The 21,163-nt window shown below is 38.5% G+C and overlaps 1 protein-coding gene across 1 annotated transcript; it reads right to left on the bottom strand.

The window, feature by feature from the left end:
- Window positions 1-2,348: 2,348 nt before the first annotated feature.
- LOC6556760 (protein commissureless 1) lies at window positions 2,349-9,469 on the bottom strand. Its single transcript, XM_001985450.3, has 2 exons — window positions 8,699-9,469; window positions 2,349-3,426 (listed from the first exon to the last, which is right to left on the bottom strand). The coding sequence occupies exons 1-2, from the start codon at window positions 9,234-9,236 to the stop codon at window positions 2,768-2,770; spliced, it is 1,197 nt and encodes a 398-aa protein (XP_001985486.2). The 5' UTR covers window positions 9,237-9,469; the 3' UTR covers window positions 2,349-2,767.
- Window positions 9,470-21,163: the final 11,694 nt, after the last annotated feature.

Genomic DNA, 21,163 nt, shown 5'->3' with positions numbered 1-21,163 from the left:
CTCACCTTAACAATTTGGCTGTCATTTAACTAGCAGGTGACTTACGAATGATTGCTCCAAAGATTTATCACTCGAAAGTCAAATCACAACAACCTGTTCAACGAACCCCAGCCGAAAACAAAAGAAAACCGTTCTCTCAATTACGACAAGAACACGTGCAGACCCCATAAAAACGTACTCGTACTACATAGATATATGTATGTATATATATATATATATATATAAATACCGTAACACATACTTGAACGTACTTACTTGAGCTTGCTTATCTTTGAGCTGGCTGAAATGTCATCAGCTGTTGGAAGTTTATCATCCAAATACCTTATAAAAGTGTTGTGAATATAATGATAAAATAATAATTTTCTGATGATCTTTCGTCCATTTCTAGCCAGGCAAAATTCAATGAATTTCGTAAATTACAAGTACCAAAATTACCTCTGTATATATATTAAAGATTTTGCTTACCATTTAATATTTAAACACTAACTTGTTAAACTAAAAAGTTTGTATTATTAAGCGAAGTTTTAAGCCAAATTAATTGCAATTTTTTAAATGTGAAATTTAATCTAAGCTTGAAAATCTTTTCGTAAAGCACAAGTGCCAAAACTTCCGTCAAATAAAGAAAAAAGTTTATATACAAAATTAAACTACAAAACTGTTTCAAATCGTTGCTAATCTGCACGGAAAAACTGAATTGAAAAACTTGTATTGATCATTTTCCAATTTTTGTAAGCCAAGTAAATTGCAGTTGCTTGCATTCAGCTTGGCATGTTTTATGACGGAGTAGCTAACTTAATTTTAGTTGATGCAACTAAATGAATTTTTATAAGGGTATTCAGCTGTCGACTTCTAAAAAATTGGTTCGGTTTCTTTCTGGTTTTTGCTGTGCATAAAGCAAATCATGAACAAGAACGCAAAACACGACCGCGACACAAACCCAACAATGACTGCAACTGCTGCTGGTGTTGATGTCAGTACCAGGTTCCAGGCCCTTTCCCACCGAACCGCCACCCCCTGGCCTAGCAGCCAGTTTAGCTGGCAGTCACTCATGACTGTGACCTGAACCAGATACACGATGCACGATAATATAATTTATGGCCCTGTTTTTGGTGTTTGTTGTCTCCGATGCGCGTTATGGTATGTTTGATGTGGCGTGCTACGACGTCCGTTCCGTCAGTTAGTCAGTTAGTCAGTCCGTCTGTCAGTTAGTGAGTGCAAGAGTCGAACTGTCTCTCGTCGACTCATCAACAAATCGTACATTTGAATACAAATTGCAGCATTACGAGCTGAGGCGCAAAAGGCTTTAACAAAAGTGTCAAATTTGACATGAAATTATTTATGCTTGCACGAGAACTTTACCTGGTTATATATTCCATTTGTTGCTGTTGCTGTTGCACGTGCCCCAGACAGCGAGCCAACCAAATAACAGTTAGGCGAGTTTTCTTTAGGTTTTCATACTTTTTCGTTTTATATATTTGCATACATATTTAAGTTGCTTGCATTTCTGTTACCATAGTTGACAATATTTATTTGATTTAGTTAATTAAGTATTTTGTTTTAGATTTCGAGTTTCTCTCAGTGTAAATACTATGTAATTAGTTTCTGTAATTGTTTATTCACTACTTATGCACGTAGTCTTAGTAACTGCAACATTTTATGAACTAAGTGTGCTTAATCAAGAGGTGCCACTGTATTTGAAACCAAATTACAACAATTTTATTGCTTTTCCCAACAAAAAAAAGTTTAAATAATTACAATTCAAGAAATACAGCTGCTAAGAATATATAATATGAAGTGCTGTTGGAATTTAAAAATGTTGAAAAATGTCTGAATTCATTGTCAAATGTCTGAAGTAGGATTTTCATGCTGCAGAGTTTTAGTAATAAAAATATTTAATAAAGCAAGGTCTTCGAAGGTCATCTTCAGTGATGAAAGTCCACAGCAAGACAAAGTTTGGGCCAAAACCCTTGGGAATAACAAGAAAAAAAATTATTACGCTGCTTATTTGGTTATTTGTTTGTTTGTTGATGTGATAGCATTAACCTGTTCAAATATGCTTATCCAATTCACAAATCTTGAATATCTTGACCAGCTATTGTTTCTGGTAAGATTAACTGGCTGTTGGAAAAACAAGCAAATACTTTGGGCCGCACACGTGTTGGCTTGTGGGTTCAAGCCAAACGGCACGTACGCAATTTTGGGGAAAACAACAAGCAAACGAAATGCAAATATTCCAGTTATTTTGAAGGAACTTGGAAGAATTTTGAAGAACGTGGCAGCTGGTGCTGACAAACTAAAACAAAAAGTTACAAGTTAAAAGTAAACAAAATAAAAAACGTGTAATTTATATGATGATTGCTTGAATGGTTTTTCAAGCGTGGATTTTAATATTTTTTTTTCGTTATTTAATTTTTTGTAACATTTAGGCTTAATCGATAGGCAATTCGTTTAAATTACTTTATAGATACAATAAATAATACTCAGTCTTGCATAATACATGATATATATATATAACAAATAACTAAAACGAAATCAAATCATTTACAAGGGAGCATCTAAATAGGATCTGTTGTTGCTCTATAGGACTCTACACAGATAGACCCAAATAGCTGGGCAGCTGGATGGATGCGGCTATTTACAAGTGACTAAGCAAGTGACTATGATCTCTACCCCTCCCCTTTCCCATCCCCATCCCCATCCCCCTTCCACTTATAGCCTATACCCATGCCCCTGCAACACACCCACACCCAATTTAGTTGCTGGGCAATCACGCGGCAACAACAACAACCAATGAGGCGCAATCGTCGTCAGCTGCCGCAGCTGGCAGCAAAGTTTGTGTCGCATCTGTCGTCGCGACAGTGGATGCCACATTTCGAGGCTGCCTCTCATTCTGCATCTCCTGCTCAGCCGGCATGTTAATGCAAATGGCTGGCAAGGCTTTGTCCTCCAACTGCAACTGCGCCCTCGTCTGCTCTTCTGTTGCTGACAGTTTGCACTTTTGCAGCTTATTTGAACGTTGCTGCTGCCGTTGCCGTTGCTGTTGTTGTTGTTGCTGCACTGCGTCCTTCTCCCAGTTTGTGATGCACGCACGCTGATTGCTGTGATGATGATGATGATGATGCACCGCCGCCAGGCTGGGATACACAAACTTCATGCCGCAGGCAAAGTGACGCGGCTGATGATGCAACGCCTCATCGTAGCTGGGCAGCCCGGTGGCAATTGTGTAACAGGGCGGCGATTCAATTTGATAGAAGCCTGCCTCATTGCCCCCGGCTGCTGCCGCTGCTGCTGTTGCAGCATTATTGCTGCCACTGGCAGGCAGCTGCTGCAGCAATCGGCTGGCATCGCAGCTGATCAGGTGATGACTGGCCCCATGCGAGGAGTACGAGTCATTGGCCGCATGGATCTGAGCGCGTATATCCTTGTCTGCAAATAAAAAAAGAGGTAAAGAAAAATAAAGTTGGTTAGTTGTTTTTCAGTTTTTATTTATTCTTCTTTTTTTTTGCGAATTGTTGGTCAGCGCTCAAACTTTGACTTTGACTTTGACAGACGTCTCATTAGTTTGTTTGTTGGCCCACACACAAAGCACACTTGTTGTATCCGATGGGTGGGTGTCGGTGAGGGGGCGCGGCAGAGTTGGGCATTAAATTCAATTTAGCGTAAAGGCGCAAACGCTTGAACTTTGTGAATGGCAGGACATGAACAGGAACCTCAGGTTCTTTTATTGAGAAGACACAAAAAATGCGAAAACAAAACAAAAAACAAAATCACGAAAGAAAATAAGTTTTTTTTTTTGTGCCGACCGGAAATGCCTGCGAGTTTGACCGGACAGGAAAAGTTTCCCATTCGCAACAAGCTTCCGACCGACCGAATGGCTGGCTGCCTGACTCTCCGTCTGCCTGTCTGCCTGACAGACAACAAAAGCAACAAGAACAACAACAACAAGTAGGCAATAACATGGCGGAAGTGCGCGCGTGGCACAAACGAAACGAAATACCAAAAAAAGGGGGTAGAAATAAATATTGCAGAAGATGCAGCAATGCAGAGGGAAAGGGTTCCGAAAAGTATGCAACAGCAAATGTTTCATTTTTATATAATATATATGCTTGTATTTTAAAGAAATTTTTGGCAAGCATAAACACTTTTAAGCCTAAAGAATCCCATAGACAATCTATTAAGCTGGCTTAAAATCAAAATAAAACGAAATAAATCCATTAAGTAAAAGTTGTATGCAAAAATATGTAACAGATAGAAGCAGGCATCTCCGACACAATAAAGTATATTTATTGTCGATCAGGCTCGACAGCTTTGCTCAGTGCCGGGCCTGCCATAAGAAATGAGAGCACTTCCACGCATGCTTACATTTAAGTGTGCAAAACCTTTAAAGGGAAATTCGGCAATAAAACTAGAATATGTTTTTAACAGCTGGATTCAGGGTATGTCGCAGTCAAGCTCACCCGACCACAGCATTCTTGCTGGTTTAGTTATTTTATGGCTTAATTTTTTTTCTTTTACCAATTTACAGTAATTTTTATTGGTATCAAATTGTTGGGTTTTTATTAAATGCGATTTAAGCGGCATTTTTTGAATGAAAGTCGTCATGTGCCTTGTGCAATTGAATATTGCGATTTTAAAACTCTGAACAACATTTTTAATTGTTAGCGCAACAATTTGAGTATTTTTTTTTTTATGTTATGAGTTTTAATTGCTTTTTTTTCGTATGTGTATTTTGTGTTTTCCATTATGTTGCTGTTATGCTAGAATTTCGCATGTGTAAATATTTTGGCCAAATGGTTTTCCATTAAAGCGAATTGGGCTTTTGCTGTGCGGGTGTTCTTTTTGTACTTTTGTTGAAGTCGTGGCAAAACAAAAAGAAAAAAATTGTGCGCATTACAATATTAAAACACAACCAAAGAGTCACACAGCCGGAGTATCCGCACTGGTACACATACTGGCAGCAGTCAGTGTGCTGCTGGCAGCAGTTGTTGATTTATTGTTATAACTGTAGCACCAGCAGTTCGCATATATTCTTTGGGTGCTGTTGGACGAGAGCCATTTGACTTTTGTTTCGTTTTTTGATAGACAGACGGCAAATACGGCCACAGTGGGCGGGGCACTCACTCACTCACTCACACACACACACACACATACTACGGGGGGGTTCATATTTTATGCAAGTGTTGGGGCATGCTCTGGCAGCATGCAACAACTGCAGAGTAGTGCTGAGTATCCCTTGGGCACCCTGAGGGGAGGCCAGGCAGATGGCAGCTGCAGTGGCTGGGTAAAAAAATTAGCACGCCATTTGTTTTTGGCTTTTGTTACAGTTGGCAGTTTGGCGGCTCCATTTTTTGTTTTACTGGCTGCTGCGCCCAAATGTATGCAACAATTTAAATTCATTGCAATGAGCTGACGAACGCTGAAGCACCAACAATTGAGCTCAACTGGCTGTCGCAACTTTTTTTTTAATATATTTATATATATGTTTGTGTTTGTGTGTGTGAATTGTTTTTCATAAATGTCTGTTAATTTTTTAACACGCTTGCGGGTTGGGGGAGGAGGGCTGTCTTTTTGGGGGATTGGCTCAGCATTTTTATTACATTTAATCGCTCTCGCAGGTGATATCAATGCAAACCGTGTGTTCAGTGCGGCTCAAATTAAATTTATGCGGCTTGGTTTGCAGTTAATCACAAGTTATACGGCATTAAACACATAAGCCAAGTTCAAGCTGCGACTGCAGGAAAACTGCTCAAATATTAGCAAGCAAAACACTTTGCCAGATACAACTAAACGTTGCTCGGCAACACAACAATTTGCTTAATTAGAGCACTCAATTTGGCGTTGGCTAACTGAAAACCAAAAGGCAAACAACACACAAAAAAAAGTGTACAAATACACACACACACACACACTCACATATATATATATAGTTAACAGTTGCTAGTTTTTGTGGCAGCCACAAAAGCTATTAAAAATTGAAAGGACTGCGACGAGCTGTGGGGGCAAGAAGTTTTTGGGACAGGGCAGGGGAAAATTTGTGTGCCATGCTTAATTACATTTTTAACGCAACTATATTATGCACAACCTATACAACATAATAAACAGTGGCAACGGCATGTCCTGCTTCGTCCAGTTTCGTCCTGTGCCTTAATTTACAAGTGCCAGCGAGCAACGCTGCCTGTTGTCATGTTAATAAATTCAGTTGTGTGTGCCGCTCTAATTGATAACAAGCCAAAACTTGTGTGCAAGTGTGTGTGTGTGTGTGTGTGTGTGTGTGTGTGTATCCTTGCTTAATAAATAAACTCTAAGACCAGGCAGTGGCTGTTCAGCATCTCAGGCTCGTTAAGTATTTATAAGGTAAGAACACTGTGTGCATATGTGTGTGTGTGTGTGAGTGGCAGCAACAAAGGCAGCAGCGGGTGAGGGGTGGTGGGGGAGGTATTGGGTAAGCACACGTAGCCAGCATTAAACGCAGAAAAGCGTGCTACGAAAATCGAGCAGACTTAAGCCAAAGTTGCTTAATTATAAATGACACACGTGTGTTTTCGTGTGTGTGTGTGTGTGTGTGTGTGTATGTTGCAACGTTACCACAGCTAGCACTACATCTATGTATATTTATATCTAGGCACCGTCTATCTATCTATGTAGGCCAGTCTAACACGTAACACAAAAAAAACAAAAAACAAAACAAAACCAGGCTAAAAGTAAAACCAACACGACACTAACGAAACTAATTAGACGCACAGACGCCCAAAAGCTGGCAATGCACACACACACACACACCCACTCGCACACACACACACACACACGCATCGCTCAAATTGATATTTTACGTAGTGACCCCCCCTACTCCACTCCGCTCCTCGACTCTCCTCGCTCGCCCTTCTCCCTCGTTATTGTGGAGCGCAAAGTTTTTAAGGCTCGTTAGCACGAAATTGACAGTTTGACAGTTGAGTTGGCCATACTTTAATGCCACGGCCTTTGCCACTCTGCGCCCCGTTTCTCCATCTCTCTCTCTCTCTCTCTCTTCTTCACTTGCCCCTCTCTAAAGTTTAGTGCTCGCAACTCTCATCTGGTTTGCTGTCGCTGGCCTAAATAAATCATTTGGCTAAATTGGTCTGCAAAAAGTTTGACACTTGAGTTGAGACTTGTTTAGTTTCGTACTTTCATAGTTGGCCCAGGTTGTGTGTGCATGTGTGTGTGTGTGTGTGTGTGTGTGTGCACAGCTCGTTTACTTCCAATTATGTGTAAAGTGCCTAAGCATATGATTTACTTTTCTGTATTTGTTTACATCACTTAAGCAACAGGTTTTTTTTCCCTCAGAACTGGATTTTAATTATTGTTGTTCGTTATAATTTATGACTAAATTTAGCATAGATATTTATATATGCCAAAAGTTTCCATTTGTAACATTTTTAATGCACTGGGAACTAAACTTTATCTTTCTAAAATAACTATTTTTTCTTTTGCTTTTAAAAAGCATTTATTAATCGATTTTTGAAACTTTCAAAGTGCAGATTTTGAGTATTTATATAATTTGTTATATGTAGAAATTGTAGAAAATACTTTTGTCATGTTTAGTGCTCTGCGAACTAAAACTTTTCACATGTTCAATCGAAATTTGAAATTATAATATTATTCATATATTTAAGATCTTTAACAATTATTTGTAGAAACTGCAGAAAATACATTTGTCATATTTTGTGCACTAGAAATTGAAATCTACTGAAACTCTATTTATTTATTTTATTTTTCTTTGAATTATTCTATTATACATATATCGAACTCGATAAGATTGGCCAAAACTCTATTTAAAAAATCAACACTTCAATTTTATTTTATAATTCTTTTATATAAGGCTTGCGAAAACTCTATTTCTTTCTTAATTTATTTTTTAATCAAATTTGTGTTTTATTTTAATTATTATTAATTTATTTTGTGTTTTTGACTAACTAAACCTTTTTAAGAAAGAATCTTAAGCTGAGCTCTTTACGCCCATTTCTCTCGCGCTAAGGTCTTAGTTTTGTGGCATTAATATGTTCGTGGCTGTTGCAGCAGCAGAGATAAGTGAGAATGGCCACATTATCATAATGCCCATATACTATTACTCATCTGACTGTTTATCAGTGTCCACTCCACGGGAACAACACACAAAAATTTCACGCCTTTTTCGCCCAGTCACAAAAAGACAAAACAACAACAACAAATTGTACAAATGGCAACAAAAACAAATTTCGCACAGCTTCCACATAATCAAGCTCGTAAATGGGGGCGTGCAGATAGACGGGGGCAGAGGGCTGGGTCAATTTAATATTATAAATATGCTGCACATATATTTTGTGGCATCATAAACTTGTGTTGTATCTAAAATTACGAAGAGCAACAGCAAACCACGGGAATGCAAAGAACGCCTGACAATTTCGAAGCGCGCCAAAATTTATGAGACTGTCGGCCATAACCAGTGGGTGTAAGTGGAGGTGGGGGTGGGTGGTTGGTTGAGTGGGTGGGGGATGGTGCGATGTATTCTGCATTTTATATTGTTTAGCCTGGCAGGCAAAACAGCTGAATAAATGGCCCGCTGATAAGGGCGAACCCAAAAAATAACATTTTGATTACAGCAGCCACAAAGTCAAAGCGAACATAAAAAAAAAGGAAGCGAATTTGAAAGGGGGCGGGTTGGGTGGGGGGTGGAAATACTTACTGCACTTTTTCCATGTGCGAAACTTGCGATAGAAATAGCAGCTGAAGACTATAAAGATGAGGGAGAGCACCACCAGCGAGGTGACGACACCGATCCACAAATAGTTGACAATCGCATGCATGTCAGCATCGCCAAAGATCTGTTCCCACCACGACCAGGAGGAGTCGATGGCATCCTCGGCATCGGTGTGCTCCCGCAGATCGGCCAGATCGAGCACCACCGAATTGGAGAGCTGTTCGGTGCTGATGCTGCCGGCCGGTGGCAGGGAATCGTAGCCGATGCGTTGCAGCAGCGTGTTGAACGAGTGCAGTGCATCGATGTGGCGCAGATCGTGCGCCGTGGGTATCTCGAATGTGATTTGATTCTGTTGCATGTGCTCCGCAATGGCAGCGGGACTCATGCTGCTTGCCGGTGCCGAAATGAATTCCGCATACAACTCCGACCCGCTGCCAGTTGCTAAAGGGGCAGCCGTTGTTGTCTCCGTCAGCGAATAATCCATTGGTGTTGTTGCTGTTGTTGTTGTTATTGCTGGAGACATCTTTGCCCAATTTGTTCTCTTTTCTTTATTTTGTCGTTTATCACTGATTTCGCTGTTGTTGTTGCTGCTGCTGTTGCTGTTATTTAGTTTTGTTGTTGCCACACACACGCGTCACGACACGTAAACAAAACGCAGTCTATAAATAGTCATTGGTCGAATTTGAATAGTTCGTTAGCTCGAAACACGTTATTTGGCGTGCGCACTGCGTCCGTTCGCTGGAGCGGCTCGTTGTTGACTGAATTGGTCTCTCGGGCGGCGAGCGTAAGGTAAACGTTCCCACTTTCCAAATGCACTCGTTGAGCGTGGCGGCTGCACTCAGTGCGCTCTCTCTCTCTCTCTCTCTTTCGGTAGAAATGTTTGCTTCGGGGGACATTTTGTGACTCACTCAATTGCCGGCTCACTCACAATGTTGAGTGCAACTTGCGAGTCCTTGTCTTTAAGAAGTGTTTTTTTGCAAATTTTGGCCGCATGTTATTTTTTATATAAAATGTTCAGTTGACCCAGTTTGAAGCGGTTCACAAAAGCAAAAGTCGTCAACGCCGCTTTGACTAAAGAAAACTTCGCTCCGGTCACGTTCGTGGCAGCTTTTGTGGCGTTTAAAGTTCTCAAGTTTTTTGAAGCAAATAGCAAAAACTTCTCTAAAAAGACAAGACTCCAGGGGCAAAGGGGAATGAGGCAAGGGGGCGTGGAAGGAGTATTAGCTAAGCTTGAGCTTGGTTTAGGATTTATGAGCCAGGATCTCGTTTACAAAGTTTGCAGCTGTTCATCAGTTGCTAAAGCACACATAAATTGAACGAGCTCAGTTTTGATAAAAATATAAATCTGAAGATTTTCGACTTGCTTTGTGGTAACAATCAGAAAAGTTGGCAATGCTTAAATTTCAGCTCTAACTAATAATAGTCTTTAAAAATCTCAATTAAATTTGTTACAGTATAAATTATATTAATTAATCAAAAAATTGTAGGAAATTTTAGACTTTGTGGTGAAGAATGGCTCAAATCTTAACTCTGACTAATAGCAATCTTTTATGACAAGAGTTAATTTAATTTAACTATATATTCTGCCACTTCAATAGATTAATTACTCATTAACAAATAGTAATTAATTATTGAAAAAAAATTCCATCATTTACTTAAATTATGACATTTTTGATCTATTTTGTGGTGAAAAGTTTATCAGTGCGCAAATCTCAGCTCTGACGTAATACCAATTTTTATTAAATTAATTTAAGTTGATTTAACTATATATATTCTTCATCCTTAGTAAATTTACTTATTAGTTAGTTATTTATTAAAAATAATTATTAACCAATCACTTCTTTTAACATTCAACCAGGCACGAGCAATCATTAAATGGCCCACATATAAAAATTATGTAGTTAAATAGAGTGTTAAGATTGTTAATTAGCATGTAAATATCGTTTGGATCAAATATATATTTTGTTCAAAATTGATTATATTTTTTAAATACGTTTTTATGAATATTATTTACAGGAAATAAAATTATTAATCCTAGTTTATGCTTACAAATCCGACCCTTCCTTTGTGATTTGAATAAATATTGATTGCAACACTTTGCCGTTATATTTATTTCAGTCTTAAGCATTGATTAATAATAAAATAACAATTAATTATTAAAAATTATTCAATGTCCTTCAGCATTCACTTCATTTACGACGCAGCCAGGCGCAAACGAACTTTAAGTGGCCCAAAATATAAAAAGTACTTTATAGTTGAATAGACTTGAAATCTCGGCCATTATGTGTCCCTTGGGCGAAGGGTTGCGCATTGCTTCCTGGCCGAAAGTTGTTTTGCTTGGTGACCATTGCAATCAGGACGTGAACGTGAATGTCCTGCAACTCAGACTCAAATTGACCAAAAGCCGCACTCAACCCAGACTCAATGCACAAAGGCATCTTCGTGATATGTTGGCCAAAAAAAAATACGTGCTCAGAAAGTGGAACAAATGCACACCAACTTCTCCCTTGCCATTCCGTCTACACGCTCTCTCACTCAAGCCAAACCGAAACTCAACAGTTTGAGTGTCACTCGAATACCGGTTTGGCGTGGCGCATGAGCGCACTCCCTGAGAGTAAATTCAGTGAATTGAGTAAAATTTCCCTCGGCTCGCCTGCTCACGAAAAGAGCGCAAACCTAGAGTCGAATTGCTAGCATTCGCCTTTGAACTGCGCCCGGCTAAAGGTCAGACCGTGTGGGCGCTTCGTCTATACGCACGTAAATAAAAAATAAGTACGTAAAACTTACAACCAGCAACTGGTTTTGGGCCAATTTTGGGCAATTTTGGTCAGGCAAGGGGCAAGGAAACGAGTGCGGTGTTGTAAAAGCTTGTAATTGCTGCAGGAAATTGAAATAGATGCCCGATAATATGCACTTAGTTGCTGCTGCTGCTGCTGTTGGCAAATTCATTCGATAAATGCATTAAAACTTTTCGAATGCTGCAGCAAAACTTGGGCCTGTCTCTGTGTGTGTTGCTGCTGCAGCCTTAGGCAACAGCCAAACGCTTATCGTTAATTAGCTTTCGACTAATTTTCGAACTTTAACATAAGTTGAACGGCGAGCGACTTAACGTAGATTGCCGCTGAGATTTATGTCCACACGATAAGGGAAATTGCTAGCGCGAAAGAGAGACAGAGAGAGTGAGAGAGACGGAATCCTTAGTTAAGACTTAACTGTGAAATTGAGTTAATTTGAAATAACTGCAAAATTGAAGACCCGAAATTGTCAAAGTAGGTAGAATAGTTATTTCGAAAACACAAACTTATTTGTTAGTATAAATTCGTTGAATACATATATCTTTTGGATCACATATACATTTATTTTTTGATTTACATTGTTAATATTATTTATTGCTTTAATATGTAATATGTAGTTAAAAACTACCAAAACTAAATTATTGTTTGCTCTTATTAGAAGAAAAATACGATTTTATATAAATTTAATTTCGATATTCAGCTTTCAACACTTTGCCGTTATATATCTTTCATTCTTCTTTCGACAAGACAATTAATTTTAAAATGAAGAAAATCAAATTAACAACGGAACTTGCTAAATATGATATTTAAATAGTTTGAATCACAAATAAATGTTCATCAAAGTTGATTAAATATTTGGTTGATGATTATATGCATTATATTGACAATATTATTCACTGCAAGTGATTAAAAACTATGACAAATCTATTTAACCCAGCTTAGACTTAAAACCTGCACCGTTCTCATCTACTGAGTCATTTAGAAATTAAATAAGCTACAACTGCTTTGTGATAAGAAAAATACAATTTTATTTGAATTGAATTTACCTATTGTGCTTTCAACAATTTGCCGTTATATTTCATTCATTCTTCTTTTGTTTTAATCTAATTCCAAGCGAATGGGAATTAAATTCACAGCACTTGACTTGCCGCATTCAATTTGCAACTTTGCTGCCTACGCCCCTGGATCAGCCCCCTCAACAGCCCTAGCCATGACTGGCATTTAGCACACTCAGGTACACACACATACACAGATACACACATACATACATGCATACATGTCACTATAGATGCTCCGTCATGTCCTATCCTGTGCATCGTTGCCAGTCTGCCTGCAATACATTGGGTTGGCGGAGGGGGGTGGTGTTGCTGATGGTGGTATTCGTGGCTAGTGAGGCAGAAGAAGTTAAGTTTTATAAACAAATTTACACCTTTCATTTTGTGCACGTTTTTAATATATATTTTCTAAGAAAATATGAAAGCTGTCAGTGCTTATGAAGCCCAGGCAGCATTCATGCCATGTATTCCATGCATGCAGATGCAGATGCTCTGTGACACCGAACTAAAAGTAAATTCATTAAAAATTCCATCATAAAGAATACCTGCACACACAGAGACATGAAAAGATGATGAGAAATAGAGAAATAGAGAAAGAGAGAGAGAGAGAGAGAGAGAGAGAGAGTGAGTGAGACAGAGAGAGAGAGAGAGATAGCGAAAAAGTTATGTATATATTTTTTGCTAACTAACTAAAAAGTAAACCATAGAAGCTGACAAGTCAAAGCCGAGAAAGATGGCAGCCAGATACTCATATCTACAGCCTGCTAACTGTGTCTATCTCACGCTTTCCTGTGTGCTACTCGTTGCACTTCGCAAAATTTGAGTGTTCTTAAGTAACACCAAAATCCTACAAATGTCAAAACGAAATGAATAAAATTCACAGTTTAAGACGTGTATTTTTTTAGTTCTGAATGTGCGAACTAAAGTAAAATTCTTAAAAAAATTAGCTATAGTTTCCACAGTTCAAGAATTTAATTTAATATATTCAGCAGCTTAACTCAGTAAATAAAGCTCTTAAGTCAAGAAATTCTTACATTTTTTTTATATATATCAAATTTTAAGTTGTAGTAACTTGAACTTGTTTAATAAATTCTTGTTAATGCAAAATAATAATTGGACGAATTTGAAATTAATAGGGACTTAGGGAAAGTTCTAAAGCAAAGTAAATTAAAAAAAAAAAAAACACAGTTTTATTGTAATGTAGCACTTAGATATTCTCTGAGTGTACTCGATGGTTGTGCAACAGCCAGCTTCCATCACACTTCACTTACAGGCTCTTTAGCATGTCAACATGACAAAAGCTCGCCGACTCTCTTCCATGCCACCCACTCACTTACTGTCTGGCTCCTTCTCAGTGACTGGAAGAGAGTGGCTGTGTGGTGACATAGTGACATAATAAAATGTTACTTTACTTGAGCTTAGACACATGAAATATGCAGAGCGTAAGTAAATTTCGGAGCAGTTCTTAACCAAAACTACAGTTGGAATTGCCTGGAGCAGACAAGGCCAGCATTCATAATCACATTAATGAAATATGCAATTGGCATGCCTTTAACTTTTGTGTGAATTTGCATAATTGCCAGAGGCTTAAGGATTAGCATGAATCAATCAAATGGAAACCCAACGAATCTCAGTACATTTCAGAAAGATAGACAGAGTGAAGGCGAATTGTGTGTGAAATTATGCAGAAGGGCAACGGTTGAAAGAAATGCAAAGAATGCAGTACAAAGGATGCAAGGAACCCGGCCTGAGGCAGCAGAGTTTGCTGCCTGGCTAAACAAATACAATTGCATAAGTCCTGCCTTTGTCTGCACACATGTGCATGTACACTCTTACATAAATATGGAGTTGTGTGTTTATCATATGTGCGCTTGATTAGCGCTGACAACACATGCAGGCTGGCAGCTAGGCAGGAAACTAGCCAGGCCACAAAAGGACTGCACAGGACAAACTATTGACAAACAAACAAGTGCTCATTTTTGTGTGTGTGTGTGTGTGTGTATGTTTTTTTCATCTCTGCTTTTTTACTCCTTGTTTTCTTTTGATGCCGAGCTGCATATTTTCTTTTGGGATACTGGCACAACAAATATGGCTGAGCTGCTTGTTTGTCCTTGTTGCTGTTTGTGGCATGTTGCATCAGGACAAAACAAAAGACAAACTGCATCAGAGCAGTTTAAAAGGATTTGTTGCCTGATCTATGTATGTTCAGTACATTCCTTAAGATACTTAGCCACAAACCAATGCTTATGCACATTATGTAAATAGGAAAGACGCCTGCGAAAAGCACAATTTCAAAGCGCAAAAAGAAAACATTTTTTTAATTGCTTTGCATTTATATCAAAAGGTTAATTTGTATATATAGTATACCTAACTTAATTTGAGTTGAATCTGTACTTTCCAATCATTTTCTTAATTTATTTATGACCCATTCAATATAAATATTTGTTTCCAATAACCATCGATAATCCATTTACTTTATTCGAGCAAATCTTCTCTTCCTATAGTTTTTCTCAATTTTTATTCGGTTTTAGTATATTTTTATATAAAAAAATAAAACATATTATATATTTTTGTATTTTTTAATTGTAACCTTTTTTTGCTTTATATATATTTGTACTTAATCAGATCAACACAATATTAAAGTAAAATACATATATACTTGATTGTTTCCTCCTGCAAAATGCTTTCAAAGTTATAACTAATTTCCATAACTTGATTTGAAATGAACTTATTTGTCAGGAGCTTATGCTACCATTTTGGATAATATATCAGTCCAAAATTTCATATGCAAAATAAATAGCTTCAGCTGGCTCACAGGCTCAACTAGGGCAGCTGCAGGGGCTGCGGCGAGGGCGATGTGGGGAGACCTAACCATCTTTCAGGGCCCAAGTGGAACTACTTGTAATTAATCTATTTCAGTTTCAGTCGCATGCCTTGCCATTTCGACCTACATTAATTTTGTATTCATTGCTGACTGGCTTGCAGCATCAGCTGTTCTGCACAACACTGCGCTACCCCCACCCCTCCTACCCCTCCCACTCCCTGTTAGCCCCAACCCCTTGCTTTGTGAAGCTCCCCTGGCCTATCGCGTGCCATTCGCGCATATTTTGCGCACTTGAAAAGTTTCTGTGCCGTTGCTTATTAAGAGGCAGCGAGAAGAAAACAAACCGACAACAAACCGAAAGGCAAAAAAAATTTTCAGCCATAATTCAAGTGCGGCTCACAAATACCAAAGCGAATACTAAAGAAAATACAAATACAAATAGGAATAGGAATATCCAAAGCCGTGACATAGCCGTGGCTGTCTCCGGTGCGGTGCGGGGGGAATTTTGTGAGCCTTTCGCTAACCGGAAACTGGCTGCATGCTTCCGTTTTGTGCCTTGAAATTAATGAGCTGACAGGGGCACTGGGGGCAGCGTGGCGGCGTGGCAGCGCCGGAGTTGCCACACTTTTCGCAACTAATTCCGAGCAAGTTGTTACAGGCGAGCAAAACTTTTGGCACGACCGGAGGCAGGACGACCTTCGTGCCAGTTCCTGCCGGCGCATCACGCCGCACGTATCCGCATCCGTATCTCTTTTCCCATCCAACCAACAAGAACATCAACATTAACAACAACAACAACAACAACAGCAGCAACGGGCAACTAGACCAACAAAAAAATGTAGAAAGCCAACATTATTTGCGCAAAATGTTCGCTTCAAAGTTTGCTTATTGTTTACGTGCGTTGCTTCATTAAGAACTGACGCACGGGCGAGGAGCGAGGAGCGAGAAGAACGAGAAGAAAGAGAAGAGACTGCCTCAGCGCTGCAGGGGCGTCACTTTTTGCCGCGAGGGTTACTTGACTACAGTCACACATTGCTACAGACTTGAATTGGGTCAGACAGTCGACCAAATGAGTGTTGCAGTTGTCGTTGCTGCTACTTGTAAACTCTTCTGGGTCTTCTAGTCGGCGAGGGGAGAGGAGGCGAGTGTACGTGGCCAGTATAGGGTTACTTTCAAGAGGCGCGTGTTTATTTGCTTTTGATATAGATTGGATTGTTTAATAAGTGTGCAGGCAGATTATTTGTGGTTAAAGTTATGAACTGTGTTCAATTTAGCTCGAGCGAGTTTAATGGGAAACTCTCATATTGTGGGAAAGAAGAAATAGCGTCTGTCTGCATAGTAGATAAACCTGGAGTAATTAGAAACGGAGTAGATATTTATATACCCATGCAGATCGCAGTCAAAATTATTACAAGCTTAATAGTTTATTTTTATCAGATATAGACAGTTTCTTTATAATGTTAGCTTCCTGATTTGGTTTTAGAATTGCTGATATCTGTTAATTAGAGGCATTAAAAAATCAGAACTTGTCTTGTGACCTTCCCTTCCTGTTAATATGGCAATTCAATAGTGATAACTTTGCCAACAGTACTGATGTATTTCAAGCTTAATCAATAATACATAACACGAATATATATAAACTATATTTAAATCAGATATTCTAGTATGTTAGAACACACTCTGTTTTTAATCAGGTCTTAAAGATCTGTTAGCATTTAAGTCAATTAACTTTCAACTAGCAATCGTTGCGATATTGAACGGTCTAAACTAATTTCGAGGTTTTTTCAATGCCAATAAAAGAACTTCCCCCACTCAATGCCATTTTATTTAAAAATGAAAAAGCCAATCGAGAGGAATCGTTACGCTCAACAAAAAACACAAAATCAAGAGGCGGAAATTGAATAAACAACTGAAGCAAAAAAAAAAAAAAAATATGAGAGAAAACAACAGCAACAAAAGCGTTCAAAGAAAAGCATTAAATAAAAGCCAAATGCGAGAAATGTGCAAATGGGCAAATGGGAAGGGGAAAAACTGACGCCTGCCATTCAAAACAAAATCATTCAAATCAGTGAAGCTCGGAATCAACAGAAATCGGTAGAAATTAGCGCAACGGCAGTCAAAAGTCCAGAAATTAACATTTCCACCAGAGTCAACAAACAGCAGCGAAGCCAAAGCACCGAAAACAAAACCCCCAACATAAAAATGGGAAAAAATAAAAAACTGCTTTTGCAAATTGGTTTGTGGGCTGAGGGTTGAACTTGTGGCGGGAGGGGGGAGGGGGGGTTGGAGGTAAATGATCAGCCCACAAGATATGCAGAGAGAGAGAGAGAGTGAGCGAACTTCTCTAACAATATACGAGTATTAAACAAATTTATTCGATATAATTAGAAAACTTGGCGACTTCTGAAGTAATTCGCTTAATTACTTTAAGTGCGCAAACGACGACGACGACGAAGAAGTGACTCAGTAACCAGCCCACAAGGGGCTGTTCCAGCTTCAGCAGCAGCAGCAGCAGCAGCATCAGTTCTGCCAGCAGCTGGTGCTGGTGCCTGGTGACAACACAAAAGGCGCCACAAGCCAATAAAAGTTGCGCCAACTAAATCGCAAAATTTGCTCTCAAGTGCTGAGTTTGACGTGAATAATGTGCAGCACGAACAATTCTAAGAGCAGTGTGAAATTAATTGAGGCCTGGAAGCTTAATGGCAATCGTGTTATGAAGTGAGCAACCATGGCGATAAAGTCTGTTACACAACTAGCGCTTAAGATATTATTGAGTATTGTTGACTGACTGTCATGGTTTGGTTTTTAGCATACATTTTCATTGCTTGGCCAGCAAACGGTGTCTACATATATAAAATATATATTTGCATATATTTAATATTTTGTATTTTCTTTTCGACACTAAATAAATAAATTTAAACTTGTTTTTTATTTTAATATACCCCGATTTTTAAAAAATCCTCTTCCGTTTGTGGAGTTTGAAACTGATCGTAAATAAATTATTAGATATATAAATGTATTTTTATGTTATGTTTTTTTAACCAACGCGAAATGTTCGTAAGCCACCTAAGAGCATAGGATTAAATATAACTAAAATAAATAAATATAACTAAAATAAAATAAAAGTAGCTATGCTGGTTATTCTTATTCAGCAACATTTTGAATTATGTGAGACTTTGCCGAAAACTGTGGGAAACATGTCAGTAAGCCTAACCACTCTGTCAAACATGGATATATTCGACTAGAAATCTGTAGAATCAGGCTTACACTTATACGAACAGCAGGGCGAATATCACACAAAACTCATCTACTATTTTTCTCTCAGTCTTAGAATACAAACAAACCCAGTAAAAATCTTGAGTTTAATTCCATACGTCAAAGCATTGCAATAAAATATCAATTATAGCTAAGCCAGCCTAAATCTAAAAGGAACCATGCTGAAACCTGACCTTTCGCCATGCTACAGCCAAAACACAACCGAACCGTAACCCAGTCATGATATTAACAACAGAAGTCGGGAAGCGCGAGTGTTCCGGTACAAACTTGAAAACATAATCCCACATCCGGTAGCCACAATTTCCGGCAATATGAAAAAGCCACAATAAGTGTAACACCAACACCAACACCAACAACAGCAACAACAACAACAACAACAGCAGCACCAACAACAACAATGATAAGCACAAAAACAAAGCTCTCTGCCACGTTGAGCGCTGGCAAAAACCATGTCCTTTGGCTGGGCCGGACTTGAGCAGAAATTTGTGTAAATTTGATGGCAGGATTTGCGTGGACAGGCGGCAGGAAAGCGCGTCTCTAATAAAGCTGAACGAGCAAAAATGAAGATGCGATGGCAATAAGGATAAGAAGGCAAAGGATAAGAAGCCAGCTACTTATGTCCCTTGTATACATTCGGTAAATGGTTGAGGCTGCATTAGGCATGCGGCCAGCTAAGCATCCAAACGACGGCAATGAAATGGCTAAAAGCAAAGGCGTTAAAAGCCAACAGACAGCAGACAGGACAGCACAGCACAGCACACCATAGCACAGCACAGCACAGCATTGACTCTGTCAGGATACGCTGACTCCTGTCCAGGAGAGGGATGCCCGATAATGATGTTATTAACATAGAAATTCACATTATAAGCCACAGGCAGAAAATCCAGCTGGAATGGGACAGTGGGTAGGTTGTGTATGGCTGTATGCAGCTTAATAAAAATTAATGTTTATTTCGCGCTTTTGCTTTTAATTAAAAACTGTGACGCAAGCAAATTGAAAATTAAATTTTCTGCAGTCCACAGTTGACCCAAAAAATGTGTCACGATTTTCGTCGAAAAGTTTTTGCGATCATATTTCGCTTACATAACTGAGACGGCTTCTTGACTGGTGTCGTCCTTATAGCTTCAAGTGTTTTTGGGCCATAATGCAAAGCTTTTAGCATTAGCTTTGCTTTGCTGTGGCTGCCACACCCATCGACTACACTCTATGGCCCCCATCCATTCCCTGCATTGTTTCTTGTCTAGCACTGTCGCAAATGGCAAAAGTTTCAGCTTTAAATAATTGGCGAGCCAGGGAAGCCAGGGCAGGAGGAGGTAGTTGGGGCAGCAGAGTCCAGGCGTTAGTTTTAAATATTGTTGCTAATTTGCCACATTGTGCGTGAACAGCAGGCGGCAGCTGGGGGCTTTGGGCTCAAAACTTTGGGCAGCGGAGCATGGGGGCTAAGAGCTGGATTAAAATTATGAGCTTGCCATATTTTTGAAGTGAGCGCGACAAAAACGTCCGACGATGATGATGGAAGGCTGACAGGGACGAAGAACAGGCGACAATTGCGGAGCCATGGCAAAAGTTTCCTTCAAGTGGACAGAAAATGACGAGCAGAGGCTGCCAAGTGGGAGAATTTACTATAACTGCCTTTTGTCTCTGTATCCCTCTTACTAAATTAACTTGAAAGATAGCTTACAGTCACAGCAGAGCCGTTGAGAGGATAAAATATTCTCCAGAATTAAAAGATACAGAGCTAAAACAATTAATTGTACAAGGTATTTAATTATCTATGATAATCAATTAATTCAAGTTTGTAATGTCGTTGTTTTAATATTCATACAAAATACGCAAAATTATTGCCAATTCAGATGTGTCCCACATTTCCTGATAAAATATGATTTTTTTAAATTCCGATTTGTGTAGACCAGATACGTTAAAATAATCTACAATAAATCAAATGACAAAAAAAAATGAAATAGTTTTTATAAATAAAATATTCTATTTTACAGTTATTTGAAAGATACGAGTAAAACGCAAAAGGACACAAAATTATTTATTTGTATCTTGACTATTTTATTTATTTATTACTTTATTGACAGAAGTTAAATTTGTATAAATGTTTAAAAAAATGTAAATCTAATTTCAGAATTAATGTCATGAATTAATGATTCATTATTTAAAATTGAAACTGAAAAGTTCAATAAAATAAAATAAAAAATATAGAGCATATACAAATAAATAAATTTGAATGCACATTTTTAATACATTTTTTTAAATATATCAACTCATTTATTTATTTTTGTTGTTGCAGTTGTTAAATAACCAACTTACACAAAACTCATTTACTAAGAACTGTTAAAGTTAAATGACTTAGAGAAATTGTGTAAGTGCTAACGTTAAAATGAGATCCAGTTAGAGGCTCTTAAGAAAGTTGCAAAGCACAGCAAACAAGAATAAAAAATTCAAAATTAATAAATGTTCATTAAAATAAGATAAGAATATAAGAAGCAATTTC

This window comes from Drosophila grimshawi, unplaced genomic scaffold, assembly GCF_018153295.1.
Source record: "Drosophila grimshawi isolate 15287-2541.00 unplaced genomic scaffold, ASM1815329v1 contig_44, whole genome shotgun sequence".
NCBI classification, from domain to species: Eukaryota; Metazoa; Arthropoda; class Insecta; order Diptera; family Drosophilidae; genus Drosophila; species Drosophila grimshawi.
Note: the sequence above shows the minus strand (reverse complement) of the source record. Positions and strands in the feature narration are given on the sequence as shown.

Coding starts and splice junctions, on each gene's coding strand:
- LOC6556760 (XM_001985450.3), bottom strand. CDS start 9,236: ATGTCTCCAGCAATAACAACAACAACAGCAACAACACCAATGGATTAT. Junction 3,427..8,698: donor TCGCACATGGAAAAAGTGCA/GTAAGTATTTCC, acceptor TTTTATTTGCAG/ACAAGGATATACGCGCTCAG.